At 42.5% G+C, this 15,029-nt stretch overlaps 1 protein-coding gene across 1 annotated transcript; it reads right to left on the reverse strand.

Moving 5' to 3' along the window:
- Positions 1 to 5,728: 5,728 nt before the first annotated feature.
- Positions 5,729 to 12,091, reverse strand: DYNLL2 (dynein light chain LC8-type 2). Its single transcript, XM_029613662.1, has 3 exons — positions 11,948 to 12,091; positions 7,100 to 7,238; positions 5,729 to 6,133 (listed from the first exon to the last, which is right to left on the reverse strand). The coding sequence occupies exons 2-3, from the start codon at positions 7,229 to 7,231 to the stop codon at positions 5,996 to 5,998; spliced, it is 270 nt and encodes an 89-aa protein (XP_029469522.1). The 5' UTR covers positions 7,232 to 7,238; positions 11,948 to 12,091; the 3' UTR covers positions 5,729 to 5,995.
- Between the last annotated feature and the right edge of the window lie 2,938 nt (positions 12,092 to 15,029).

The raw sequence follows: 15,029 nt of genomic DNA on the forward strand, positions 1-15,029 counted from the left end.
ACTAGGGGCTGAGGTCAGATTGAAATCTGATCCGTCTCCAACTGCTATCAGGAGTACACTATACCCATTGGTTCTGAGTCCATCTGCTACACGCTAGGAAATATAAGTTCCCAATCTTTAGAAAAGATATCTGCTCAAATTCTTAAGTGCAAGACACCATTTGGGGATGAAGCAGGCAGTTGACCACTGACATTTTCCTTTAGTCCTACCCTTAAATCCCACTCCCAAAGCAATCCAAATATTTTAGACCCCTTACGAAAGCCCCCCTAAAACATTGCAATGCCAAGAATGTATTTTTGGACTGGAAATAAAAAAAAAAAAAATCCATATGGAGGCCTGTGGCCATGAATACATCTACTCTAGATAAGCAGTGGCCAACAATGGGCAAAACCCTTTACAATTCAGTCTAAACATTTCATTGAAACCCAGCATCTGTTGATGGGGTTGCATAAAGGTTTCAGTATGGCCTGCAGCTATATGGAGGAGTCAGTAAAAGCAAAGCAATACAGTTTTTGTTTAAAATTATAGCGTGTGTACAGCATAGCTTTATCCAACCCCCCCCCTTAAATAGGGTCAACAGGGTGGTTGCAGTTTACCGGAACAATCTTTTTGGAAACTTTGATCCTGTGGGACAAATGCTAAAGTGGAATGAGCAGAAAGGAAAAAGAAAAAAAAAAAAAAAAAGGAGGGCCAAGTCTTATAGGAGAACTTTAAAGTTAATGTGACACTTTAAAGAAAAAAAAGCACCTGCATAATTAGCCCAGTAATCCCATGCCAGGACTCAAAAAACTGACTTTATTCAGTCTAGGTACAGGTAAATCACAAGAGACAGACAAAACAGCCAGCAAAAGGTAAGACCTCCTGTTTGTTTTGATCAGAAACATCGCTTTTTTTTTTTTTTTTTTTTTTAAACTGTTAAGGATCAAATAGGTTGTAAACAGAAAAAAAAAATACCTAAACAGTTCAACAAGGATATTCAAATGACCATCCTTGACATTTTCAGCCTGCATTTTGCAATATAAGAAGACATAGAACTTAAGTCACAAACTTTACGATTCTGTACACTGGTCATTAGGTCAACTTGCAGCCCAACTCACATAGCTCTCACTGAGGAGGCACCAGAAAAATGCTTTCAAACAACTGCACGGTTCCATGGACTTGTGCATATGGCCATTACGAGATCTACTACACAGATCACGCACACATTATAAGAGCCATGTATGCTTACACACAGATACCTGCAAGGCATTGAATGCACATACTATTTCAGAAACATATGCATGTATTTTACACACAAAAAAGCTTAGCACTTGCTCACATAAAACCCTGATTTACATGTGTAAATTGGTATATTTTAAATCTTACATGTATAATTGAAGATTAGCAGTTTTCCCAGGTCACCCAGCCCTTCACCCAGATGCTCCTAGTTCTTGTGTCTCAAATCCCTCCCGTTCACAGAGACTTTCTACCCAACAATTGACAAAAGACCCCTCAGGTATCAATTTCATGCAGGTGTAGAACTGCACAAATCAATTACTACATGGATTTGAATGCCTCATCTTTAGTGGATTTGCATTTTATTTATTGCAAATTGTTTTAATATTATAAACTGCATTGTTTAATAAAGAAAGGCAGTCTGAAATAAAATAGCAATTTGTGAGCTGCACTCTTGGTCCCACTCCAATTTTTTTTTCTCACACACATGTAGATGTACATGCAAACATAATATGCACATTTGATATTTATAAGATAGCACGTATGCAAGTGCAAGCTACTTATGTGCCTATGCTAATTTTTTCACTTATATAGCCGACCATTCAGGCCTTTGTCTGTCACCCCATTCAGTCTTTATCTGCATTGCCCATCCACAGGGCAGGATGAATTAGATCATAAAGGATCAAATAGCTAATAATGGACCCTTACAGCCCGTAGTGATAAGCCTCATTTTGGCCAGCAAGCTTAGAAAAATGTAAGTGCCAACCAAGGCCACCTCAATGGCTAAATATTTGCAATAAGACCCAAGATGCAAATATTGGACCAAGGCGTTTCCTTTCCATGGAAGGTCACCAAGCTGATTGCAGCACTGTAAGCAATAACAGGTCAGCTGCACCCTTCCTTTTTTGAGTCTAGTTTTAACTTTGCATGCTCCTTGGCTTTGGTCTCCTTTGACAGCATGTCTTCCAGACCACAACACAGACTGACCTATTTGGGCTTTTAAAGCATACATGCAAGACTGAAAGATTGGGCTTCCAAATGGCAGATGAAATTTAACATGGCCAAGTGCAAAGTAATGCACATAGGGAAAAAAAATAACATTCTGTAACTATAGCAAGGGTTAACTCCTAAGATAAAACCTACCACCCCTGAAAGATCTAGGCAGTCCAGTGTGCTGCGGCGATCAAAAAAAAAGCAAACAAACAATGTTAGGAATAATTAAAAGGAAACAGAAAATAAGAGGATGTCATAATGCCTCTGTTTCCCTCCATGGTGAGTCAGTACCTTGAATTCTGTTTGCAGTTCTGGTCACCACCTCTCAAAAGGCTATAGCTACACTGGAGAAAATGCAGAGAAGGGCAACCAAAATAAAGAGCATGGAACTGCTGCCCTAAGAGGAAAGGCAAATGTTAGGGCTGTTCAGTTTGGAGATGACAGAGGGGATATGATAGACGTCTACAAAATCATGAAAGGACTTAAGTTAATGTTATTTACTCTCTCAGATCATAGAAGGACCAAGGGGCACTCCACGAAGTTAGCAAGTAGCTCATTTAAAACAAATAAAAAGAATTCTCACTCAGCACATAGTTAAGCTCTGGAATTCATTGCCAGAGGATGTGGTTACAGCAGTTAGTGTAACAGTTTAAAAAAAAAAAGGTTTTGATATGTTCCTAGAGGATAAATCCATAAACTATGATGGTAATTAATAAGCAATAGTAGCTTGTGATCTAGTATTTGAGTACTTGGATTGACCACTGTTACAAACAGGATACTGGGCTTGATGGACCCTTTGGTCTGACACAGTATGGCATCACTTATGTTCTTCTAAATTCTGATTTGAGCATGGACCAGTTCGTTCCATATTTTAGAGACTATTTTTGTTTTGCAAAAAAGGTAAGGCATAGATGTTCAAGGAACAGAAAAAAAAAAAAAAAAGAGCTGTACCCCAACTTACAGGAACTAATGTCCATGAGTACAAGAATACAAGTAATTTACATTCATACAACCTAGTATGAAGAACTATATTAAAAATACATCTTACATAGTTCAATTTTTCCTTTGGCCCCTGTGCTTTACATAGACTTTAATCCAAAGCCTTTTTAAAGGAGCTTGCTCATTAAGTCAAGGGCAGTTTCCTAGTAGAACCTGTACATTAGCTTTAAGAGCCCCAGAGCACAGTAGATAACTTCCTACAAGGGTTTGCCTGTAGGTCCAGACACCTTTAAGCTAAGTAATAAAGAACCTGTACACAATGAAAGGATTCTGGACTGTTAGATTGACACAGATTCCATCTTTGCTTTTCAGTCTTTAAAACATTTGGAGATGCAGGCAGAAGCATTACTTGACATCTTATTTAATTTTTTTCTGGCTAATTTGAAGCTCATCTATACAATCATTAAAACTGAGAAAGGTTGGTGAACTATATAACCTAGTTTATCATTACTTGTGAATATAAGAGCAGAACTAATATTTTTTTTTTTTTACTCAGCTTGTGTAAAGGATTAAGTCATACTACTCAATTCTGCTTAAGTTTCCTTCAGTTGCTACCTGTCCAGTTAAGGAACAGACCCGATTCTGACCTCCCACAACTTGTTTAATGAAGCCTTTTGAAGGAGGGGGGGGAGGGGGAACTGCCTTAAATGCAGGTGGCTGTGCATGCATTAGATATATTCTAGGTGGCACGATGCACTGGATAGTTAGCATTGAGCAGATAGCCAAGACAGCAGCCTCAAGCCCTTAGCCTACACTAGAAGGTAACCACACCCAACTTGGAAGCAGGGAGCACTATTAACCTTTTATATTTTTGGACATTGACCTGTGTGACAGTTGCTTTAACATTTGAGATAGAAGGGAGAGAGTGTTCTTGAGTAAAGCTTTTTTGAATCACAGAGGCAAGATACTTGTTTTGGAAGGCGCTGCTACATCCCTAAAATAATTAACCCTGTTTGCAATTGTTTTCTAAGAGAGCATTTTAGTTCTTTATGACACATTGTGCAATGCAAAATGGTTCCAATCTTTGTGCTTTTTATTTGTTTCAAAACCTGGAGCTTAACTGCCCCAAAGGAGCAAACTAGTTGCCAAGAAGCAATGATTAGTGCTGGGACTTGCAGCTGACATTTCGGACAAGAACCAGCATCTCCTCACCATCCATCCCCACATCCGGTAAGGGTAGTTTAAGCAAAGTAGTCAGCTACAGCCACAAAATGCAAGCTGCCTACTAGAAGCACAATCCAAATCTTGACCTATAAAGAATGCCCAGGAGCAAAAGACCTGACTAGTCTGCAAAGTTTGTGCAACAAAAAAAAAAAAGCCTCAGCCTTTCCTGCAAGAAGGGTGCATGTTTAGAAATATGCCTTCCCCAATGAGATGCATACAGGTTGCATGTCCTCTCCCAACAAGAGCTGGAGAAGCAGACTGCAAGATCAATTGGGAAGGCTTGAAGTGCTAATTTAATTAAGGAAATATGTACATGAAATGGGCCTGTATAAGTATAAATCTTGTCTTCTAGAGCAAGGGTAGGCAATTCCAGGCTGAGGGCTGCAAACCATTTGTGTTTTCAAGATATCCCTAATGAATATGCATGCAAATCTGTTTCATGCATATTCATTAGGGATATCCTGAAAATCCAACTGTTTGTGGCCCCTCAAGGACCCTAATTGCCCACCCCTGTTCTACCCTTGGATAAAACTAAACTGCTCAGTGGTAGTTTGTTTTTTTTCATAAGCCAAAAAGGATCATCACCAACCCAGAGATGCCCACCCAAGAAGCATTAACTCTCTACCATTGATTTAATATGCACTTGTGGCATAGGCAGCTTATGAAAAAGTATTGGGAGGTTTTCCTACTTCCTCCACCAGTAACCAGCACATGACTTGTTTCCAGTACTCTCTTCATGACATGTGCAGTGTAATCCTGTAATTTTATATCATGGTAGTTCATAACTATGGCTTGTTTTAATAGTGACAGATCAATCAAGACAGCCAGTGGTAAAACTAAAGATAAAAAAAACTTACACAAAAGCAAGTTTGAAACAAACGGATTAAAGTAAAAGCCATGCTTTCAACACCAGATCAATGAGGCCCAAGAATAGACAAGTCCAGTCGATTCCCCACTCCACCAATACTATGACCTATGCAACTCTGAAGGGCAGGGACAGTAGATTAAGAAAAAACCAACATACTACATGTAGAATATATACACACCCCCCCCCCCATTGCAACTTAGCATCTCCAGATGTTCTAACAGGGCAGGTTTCCTCCTCCTACAATGGAGAGGTTTAATGAGTTCTGGATTGTGAGGTTCCAGTTGTGACATTCTTGATATTAAAGACCAGAAACTTCATCTTTCAGTTCCCATGCCTCTCTCCAGCACTAAGAAAATCTAATAAACTAAACCTACTCCTGCCCAAAATAAGGAAGATACAGGATGAAATAGGACATTTTGGCATCCTCCATTGTCTGTCTTCCACCCTCCCCTCCTGCTTTCAAAGGGCAGAATAAAGTTACAACCGTGATGGAGTTTAACCATTTTATTTTCTCCCATTTAAAGGCCATTGCTCACCATTTACAAGTCTTCCCCTAGTGCAAATACAACCAAAACAAAAGAAAAAAAAAGCAGAAACAAGAGCCCCCCCTTCTTCCCAGGCAACTAAACAGAATAAATGTCTTTACTGCAACATATACACATTAAATACAGTCCATGCAGCTGCGCAGCCACGGTCAAGGATCTCGGCTTTAGCCATCAGTGCATTACAGTCCAAACTCCGCCCTGCTCCCTCATACTATCCAGACTTGAAGAGCAGAATCGCAACCTGACCCAGGTAAAAGTAGATGAAGTGCTTTGTCTCGTGTGTCACATAACTGCCAAAGTTTCTGCCCACGATGCAGTGCCAGGTGGGGTTATACTTCTTGTCGAACTCCTGCATGGGAAGTTAGACCAAAAGAGATTGCTTAGCAAAAATTCACACAATGTCAAGCTTGTTTGCACAGACATCAACTCTTGCCCGTTGTCTCCCGGTCTGAATTGAGGTTATGCTACTTTAATTTTTTACTAAATCACTACCAATATTGTCAAAATGAAAGACTTCTCCGCACACTACTCAAAGAAAAGAAAAAAAAAAGTTTTCCATCCTTCAAACTGCACTTTTAGGGAAGACCAGTTATTTTCACATCTGGTGCACATTTCCTGGCCGCCCTATGTTCTCACATTACTAGGTCTCGCCATATATCATCCCTTGCAGCAAGTGGCTATTGACAGTTTTCTAAAGGGAGGCACTAGAGAAACTCATACGGGAATATTTACCAGTCTTATACAACTGGATATTTAAGTGCCGCTCTCTGCTTTTCACATTTATGAAGCCATGCTTAAACAGGACACGTGACCAGTAGAAAAATTGCACCGAAGTTTAAAGACCACACAAACTTCGCTTCTGCACACCAATTCCAAACCTTGAGAGAAGTCAGCTCCTGCTCAGTGCGCGCCATCTCCTGTTTGGAGGTCTAAACTTATTGCACTTGTTTTATTTGTATTGAATTTTGTGTTACCAGCTTTTGTAAACCATCTTGGACAGTTTATTGGAAAGGTAGTATAGAAACTTTCTAATCTGTTTTCCTATATTTACATAGCTTTGGGAGATGGAGAAAAAAGCTGTGTGCTCTCTGCTCCACCTTTTCCTTCTGTTTCCTCTCACCATTGTGCTACCTGATCATGGGGCATTACAGGAGTGCTCCAAGTTTCCTACCATTATAAATCCAAGTAAAGATTAAGTAGAGTTCATATAATTTAGCATCAGTATTTCCTAATGAACTAAAAGTGGAGGAGGGCAGGCAATTAGAAATCGTAAAGATGCCACATTGGCAACAGAGTTTCAATCTCTGCACATTACCTTCTTGATATAGGCTGCGATATCTTTTTCTATGTTGTACTTTTCCATAGCTTGAGTAGCACAGTCCACAGCATCCTGCTGCATGTCCTCAGACATATCAGCATTCTTGATAACAGCTTTCCTGTCTGACATTATGAACCTAAGAAAATACAACAGCATTAGTGATGCTTGCAAGGAGCTCAGTTGCAGTATTTACTATAGGAAACATCCCTGCACAAAGAATGGATAAAACAAAAAGCTAACGACGTTGGGTTGTAAATGTAAGGTCACCTTGCTTAACAAAACAGGGCCAATATTTATTTGGAGGTGGCATCTAATTGGTTTGGAACACTGCCCGCAGATAGCACACGCCTCATGAGGACATATGCTGCCTTAAAGCTATAAAATGTTTTTGATCTTTGGAAGTTTTGACTTAAGATTTGTCATTTCCAGGGTAATGAAGTGTCCTCAGTTTGGGCTTGTGGAAATTGATTTCCAGCCACTTAAGAATATTGGGAATTTATAATCAAAGTTTTTACCACCATTAACACACCTCAGGCTGCACAGACCTTGAAGAATAGGTACTGTGATCATAGCAAGTTATGAAGAAAACCATAGTTTGCATCATTAAAATGTGAAGGATATGCAGTTGTTTACACTAAAGATTTGCCAGTGGCAACTTGAGGGGGTCATGGATGGCAAACCTTAGTGGCATGAGTTACATTCTCACCCTTGCCAGAAGAGAAATTCAGTAAGTTCATGATTTCTAAAGGCATCTAGACAAACATGAAATGAACTTCAGAAGCATGCCAAGATTCAGTTCAAACTGGAAAGGATTCACTTCCATGAATCTGACATCTCCAAAGCAACATCCAACTTAAAACAGATTCTGTTTCTGGGAAGAAGACCAACCAGGCAAAAAAAAAAAAAAAAAAAAAACACGCTTAAAATATGGTAAAAGCAACAAGAACATTAGAATCTGGCAGAAATCTTTTTACACAGCGTCTGAGGTACCACCATCACATCCTGTTCATTCAGCAGCTGTTGCTATTCTCCTGTCAATATGCTGCATGAGGGTCATTAACTTGAATCATGGGTGAACTTGGCATTTTCTAATTAGGAGTCAAAGTAACAAAATGCTAACATGCAGAGTTGTTATGAAGTACTCTGAAGATGAGAGTTTTAAGCTCATAGGCAGGTTTAGCCCAAGACCAAGTGATGTCACACCCCAGGGACACTTGCACTATCCAGATGGTCCTCTGACTGCAGCTGAGCCTGGCATCAGCTAGACGGCAGCATCCCATCCACGAGACACCTGTGGTACAGTGGGTACCCCTTCAACAACCCATCCCTAGGACCAGCCTTGCCCATAGCCCCTCTTCCCCCCAATAATTAAACTCAATCACATCCCTCCTCACTGGCCAGTCTCCAGCTGCCTTGTCACACCCACAACCCCTCACCCTCCCCTTGCTCCAATAATTGCCAGGACTGCCCCCAGAACAGCAGTTACCGTTAGGCACTACCTGGCATAAACTGACAGTGGCAGAACTCCTACACTGTTCAGCCTTGCAGTCTGAGCAAACAGTGCAGCATCTGAGCACTGCACAGCCCAAGCTCACCGACAGCCACGGGGTGCTGGAAGACAAGAGCACGCCGGATTCAGGGCATGGGACACTCCTGTAGCACTGCTTAGCCATGTCCTGGCTAGTACCCCAGAAGGCTGCCTGGCATTAGAGCTTCAAGCAGTTATTAGCAACACATGTTCAGTTTATTTGCAGCTAGAGTGCAATAAAGAAGAGATCTAACAATTTAAGTCAGCAGTATAGAAAAGAGTTGATTTAGCAATTTACAGGAAAGATACTGGGTCTAGTCCATATAGCTTGTATTTAGGAAAGTTATGTAGCGGGTATTTGCCTTGTTCCATCCCACCATTCACTCATCCCCCTGCATGTCTCCAGGTTTTGTGCTGATTATGAGCAGCTTAGTTCTCTCCCCCCCCCCCCCCCCCAAAAAAAACAAAACGTGTTAGGTTTCAGCTAAAATGGAAGAGAAAATACAAATGATCACCCATCCCACCACAGATTTGACAAGGACACTTGACAAACTTAACAGGTCACAGGAGCAGGCAACAAGACAGACAAGGAAAGCCACATGACTCCCGCCAGCACCCTGCAAACCAGGTTCTATTTAGATTTTTATAAAATTACGTGGATTCCCAAGTATCATTATGAAGAATCACTTTGAGGCTTAAGCACAAAGTCTAAAATTCACTGGAAGATCATCATGTTGTCCCAATATATTCTGTTACATGGTTATGGATTTTTTAGCCAGCTTGGCTTACAGCAGCATTAGATGTCCGGTACAATTAAGCCCCTGCTCCAAAAAAGCAGACAAGCTATGTGGATACCTGAAGTAATTAGAGCCAACGATATTTGCTCAAGGTCACAAGAGGTGTCAGTGGGGAAGTGGGGCTTGAACCCCGATTAGACCATTGCTCCAACCACTAGCTTATTCCTATTTTGCCGGTTCTTGTTGTGAAAAAGCTACTTTTTTGCTCCTGTGAACAGTAGCTAGGAAATTGTTATCTAAACACTAGTTACATAATAGCTCTCATGGCTGCTCCTAGTTCTAAGTCATGTTACGTGAAACAGTATTTGTTTATTAGATTTTTTTTTTAATATTCTGCTTTTTGGCACGTCAAAGCAGATCGCATTCAAGTACTGTAGGTATTTCCCTGTCCCCAGGGGGCTCACAATCTAAGTTTATATCTGAGGCAATGGAGGGTAAAGTAACTTGCCCAAGGTCACAAGGCGTGGCAGTGGGATTTGAATAACTCCCATCCTAAAAAAAAATATATATATATAGGATTGTGATTGACATTTGTCAACTTAAGAATGCAGTTGATGGACCAAGATGTCATGCAAGTTCCCCCAAATAGGTTACTTCTCTGCCCAAGCATTTTTTAGTACAGTCAAAGCACTTAAGACACCAGAAAGAATTCCAGGTCCAAAAAAACAATTATGGAAAATGTGTTTGCTTGCCATGTGAAGTGGGTCATAGCCACAAGAATGTTTAAGGGACTGCATCCCCAGGCAGGCTGGGAAGGAAGCAGACCCCAATTTAAAATCCTGCATCTGTCCCATCACATCTACAGTTTGTTAGAGCATTAACTAATCAAACAAGTTTGCACCAAGGTTTTTAGCCTGTGTGCCAGAGGAAAATGGTAGAACAGAGTAAAATCCAGAAATGGATAGCAGTTGGGAGGCAGTGCAACCCTGGGGAGCTTAGCCACACGCCACTGGATGACATCGTCTAAAGGCGTATCCCTGGCCATGTGCCAACACCACCTTTCACAATAGCCTTGAAAATGCTAGAGGGGTTAGCCCAAGAGAAGCCTCTCATGCACTATATGACATTAAATTACAACAGGTAGTGGGGGCCAAGGGGAGTAAGGGACCCCCAACAGAGGCAGATGTGCACAGCTCTGGCACATGAAGAGGAGCCAGGTTAAGGAGAACGAGACCCATGTCACCTTGGCTTGGAGGAAAGGAGAAGCCATCAAATATAACTAGAGGGGCAGCAAGATGTCAGTACTGTTTGAGAAAAGCCAGCAGCTTGGATTCCGAGTCACTTAATATTCAAGACCTACGCTAGACTACCAAATTATGAATCCAATCTCGTGAGTTTGTATTCCCCCCCCAAAAAAAGCACGGGTTGCACATCCACTTCTGGAAGCGTTTGTACATAATGGGAAGAGGATGAAAACCTGTTTTAGTGGTACACGACTTTCTCCAACAGAAATAAGTGAACCCACTCCCATGGTAACTAGAATATCTAAGTTATGAGGCGTGTGGGAGACAATGCAACTTAAAAGGATCCGCGAGGTTTGTTGGGGTTTTTTTAAGCTACAGTATTTGGTTGATTTTCTCTGTAGATTGTCTTAACTGTAGGGGACAAGGGAGTCCGGTATACGTGTTGCTGTAATATAAACACCTCAAAACTGCAGTTTAAATAATTTTTAAAAAGCGTAAAAAAAAAAAAAAAAGCACATTTTATTCGAGTTGTGTGGTTAAGGCCCTCCTCCTCTGCCAGGCTGGATCTGCAGGGACCTCATTCCAGCTCTCGGCATCGCTCACACTACTACAACCCGGCTCAGTTAGTTATTCGGGCTAAAAAAAGGGACTGATGCAGCCGTCTGACAGAGCAAGTTCTAGCTGGGGGGGTGGGGGGTGTCCCTCAAAGAGCGCGCACACAGATTGGACAAAGCCGTACAAAAGGGATGCAAGCATTTCCGAGGCTGGGACCCCGCTCCAGGGCTCTTGCTGCAGTCAAATGAGCGTGGATCACACGTTCGAGTACAATAGATCAAACCTTCAAACCGCAGCAGCAGCAGGGGAAGGACAGGATTACTGGAAGGTTGGCTCATGCCCCGGGTATCTGAGACAGTAAAAAAAAAAAAAAAATGCAAGCAAAGCGGCCCCCATGGCAGAGGGTAACCTTCAGTACACCGCTGAAAGCTTTAAAGCCACCCAGGAATAGAGTGCCTCCCCCCCACAAAAAAAGGCTGCACACGATGACATCCCATAACACCCCAGAAACTTTCTTCCTGGGGCATCACAAGAATCCAAAACCAAGTCAAAACGTTAAGGAAAAAGGAGCTACAACCATAAAAATCATTAATGGGGAGGAAGCAACATTTGCCACTTAGCACACTTCCCCGATAAAAAGAGAGGGGAGGGGGAGGTTAAAAGCGAGGCTTCCACGCCCTGCGGTACGAATGGGGGAGCCACTCAAGGAAGGGGGGGGGGGACAGCCCTATCTCCCCGCAATCAGTAAGGGGGGGGGGGGGGAAAGAAAGCCCCCGCTCACCTGCACGTGCTGCCTCCGCGCTTCGCTTTGCTTTACCCTTGCTGGTCTTCCTTTTTTTACCCCCCTCTCCCTCCGCTGTGCGCTCCGGCTCCCGGCAGGCCCCTGAAATAGCCGCTGCCCCGCCCGCCGCCGCGGCTCCCCCCGGCCGCCCTCGCCATTGGCTGCAGCCGCCGCCTCGCCCGGCTCTGCCGGCACTTTCCCCTCGCTCCTCTCTGCCTACATCTTATTTCATCCCACAATTCCACTAGACAACTGCGGATCGCGGTTTTAACCGGGCTGTATTCACAAACACCAGTATCCTCCCCCCCCCCCCCCAAAACACACACACACACTTAAAGTGCCACGGCGACCTCGCTTCCTTTTTTTTTTTTTTTTTTTTGGGGGGGTGCACATAAGAGAAAGCCTCGGCTCGGTTTTGTGCTACCTACGCTGGGCTGCTGAGCCTCTTTGAATCAAACGTATGTAAAATTTCACAAGCCGTGCAAAGGTTGAGAGAACACGAAAAGGCAACAAACGCAATGAAAGTAAAAACTGGTCCTTCCCCCTCTGTATAATAAGGCTGCTGACTCTGTACCCTGCAAGCGATGCCCCCACTTTGGCTAATGTGGTCCCCACTGAAAGGTTTATGGGCTGTGCTGCTGCCTCTTCTATACGCTGCTCAGATATTGTACACTCATAATGTATTGCATGGTTGATCCTTGCCAATTAACTTGGGAAGTAGGCATCTACATATCTAAAAATTAAAATTTGAAAGCTGGTAAAAACGAAAAACAGGTAATGGGTGTGTGGTGATAGTGTTTTAAATGAAGGGCTTAGATGGCTCTTATTGCACAGAAAGAACTGAGAGAGATTCACATTTATATGGTTTTTTTGTTTGTTTTTTTAGTTATTAGCTTATGTATTTTATACTGTTTACGTGATATTGTTTTGTATGTAGAGCTTTTGATTTTAGGTGTTTATAAAGTGTAAAGTTAGATGTTTATTTTCCAGCTAATTAGGGGCTCCTTGTTTATCCGTTTTTTGTGGGGCAGGTACCGTACTAGTGTTGGGTACCTTTTCCGGTTGAATCAAATGCATACATTTCTGCAGCTGAAGAGTCATTAGCCTGAAAAAGGCACAAAAACAAAGGGTACACAAAGGAGGGGTGAGAGAGTATTAGGTAGGGGAAGGGGTATTTTTCTGGAATTTATCTAATAAAACAGGTTGGGTTTTTTCATCAGGAGTGTTTTATCAGAGTTTATCAGTTAAAACCTAAAATCAGAACCCCTATTTATATTGTTCACTGTAAATCACTTTGGGTTTTAATTAAGATAAATGCCATTCAAAAATATAAATAAATAACAACAACAACAAAACATTGTTTCGTCTGCCGTCCACGACTCCCCGCGACCGGCCTCCTCCACTCACCCCTGCAGCACTGCTCCGTCGAGGCTGGGTACGCTGGCGGTGGCGGCCAGCCGCTCCCGGGTTGCTCCCTTGCGGCTTCTCCTGCCGCCGCACCGGTAGGCCCTGCTGCCGGGGCCTTCCTGATGCATAGGATTTAAAGGGACCGTGGCAGGAAATAGCCATGGCCTTCCTGATGCACAGAATTTAAAGGGACCACGGCAGGAAATAGCCATGGCCCCTCCTTGCTGCTCCACCCTCTCCTTTCCTATTTAAAGCTGTTGTGGGAGCACTAGGGAGCAGTTCCAAATCCGGAGAGGTTGGTGTGCCCTTGGTCCATGGCACGACTGCAGAGAGCTCCGTAGAAGCCCCGAGGCAGATAAGACCTGTCCAAGCACAGGCGGACAGGCTGAAGACCAGGAACTCTGACCTCTGCCGAACCTAAACGGATCAGAAGAGACCCAACAACGAAATGCTGGTCTCTGGGGTAGCCATCCAGCCACTTGTTAGCCCTTTCAGACCTGCCGTACGGGAACAGCAAATGCGTCAGAGGTCGAGGACAGGCGATGATACTGGAACTTGGAACAAGACAGGAACTTGAAAACTTGGACAAGACTTGAAGACTGAAGACGAGATCAGACGACGATACTAGAAGACATGATCAGATGACGATACTTGAAGGTCAGGCGAAGGTACTTGGCAAGTCTGAGGCAAGGCTGAAGATCCAACAGAAGAAAATAGGATAATGCATAAACGTTGGCAAGTTAAATGTAAGACATTGATAAGACAGGCTAAGAGAGAATTTGAAAAGAAGTTGGCCATAGAGGCAAAAACTCACAGTAAAAACTTTTTAAAATATATCCGAAGCAGAAAGCCTGTGAGGGAGTCAGTTGGACCGTTAAATGATCGAGGGGTTAAAGGGGCACTTAGAGAAGATAAGACCATCGTGGAAAGATTAAAAGATTTCTTTGCTTCAGTGTTTACTGAAGAGGATGTTGGGGAGATACCCGTACTGGAGAAGGTTTTCATGGGTAATGATTCAGATGGATTGAATCAAATCACAGTGAAACTAGAAGATGTGGTAGACCTGATTGACAAATTGAAGAGTAGTAAATTACCTGGACCGGATGGTATACACCCCAGAGTTCTGAAGGAAGTAAAACATGAAATTTCAGACCTATTAGTAAACATTTGTAACCTATCATTAAAATCATTCATTGTACCTGAAGACTGGAGGATATCTAATGTAACCCCAATATTTAAAAAGGGCTCCAGGGGCGATCCGGGAAACTACAGACCAGTTAGCCTGACTTCAGTGCCAGGAAAAATAGTGGAAAGTGTTCTAAACATCAAAATCACAGAACATATAGAAAAACATGGTTTAATGGAAGAAAGTCAGCATGGCTTTACCCAAGGCAAGTCTTGCTTCACAAATCTGCTTCACTTTTGTGAAGGAGTCAAAAAAGCAAACAGAATGTTGGGAATTATTAGAAAAGGAATGGTGAATAAAACGGAAAATGTCCTAATGCCTCTGTATCGCTCCATGGTGAGACCGCACCTTGAATACTGTATACAATTCTGGTCGCCGATCTCAAAAAAGATATAATTGTGATGGAGAAGGTACAGAGAAGGGCTACCAAAATGATAAGGGGAATGGAACAACTCCCCTATGAGGAAGGCTAAAGAGATTAGGACTTTT

This window comes from Rhinatrema bivittatum, chromosome 8, assembly GCF_901001135.1.
Source record: "Rhinatrema bivittatum chromosome 8, aRhiBiv1.1, whole genome shotgun sequence".
In the NCBI taxonomy this organism is placed as follows: domain Eukaryota; kingdom Metazoa; phylum Chordata; class Amphibia; order Gymnophiona; family Rhinatrematidae; genus Rhinatrema; species Rhinatrema bivittatum.

Bases quoted from the DNA above. Each gene is read 5' to 3' on its own strand.
- DYNLL2 (XM_029613662.1), bottom strand. From the start codon at position 7,231: ATGTCAGACAGGAAAGCTGTTATCAAGAATGCTGATATGTCTGAGGAC. The intron at 6,134-7,099 runs GTAATGTGCAGA...CTTCCCATGCAG, and splicing joins TCGCAGCCTATATCAAGAAG to GAGTTCGACAAGAAGTATAA.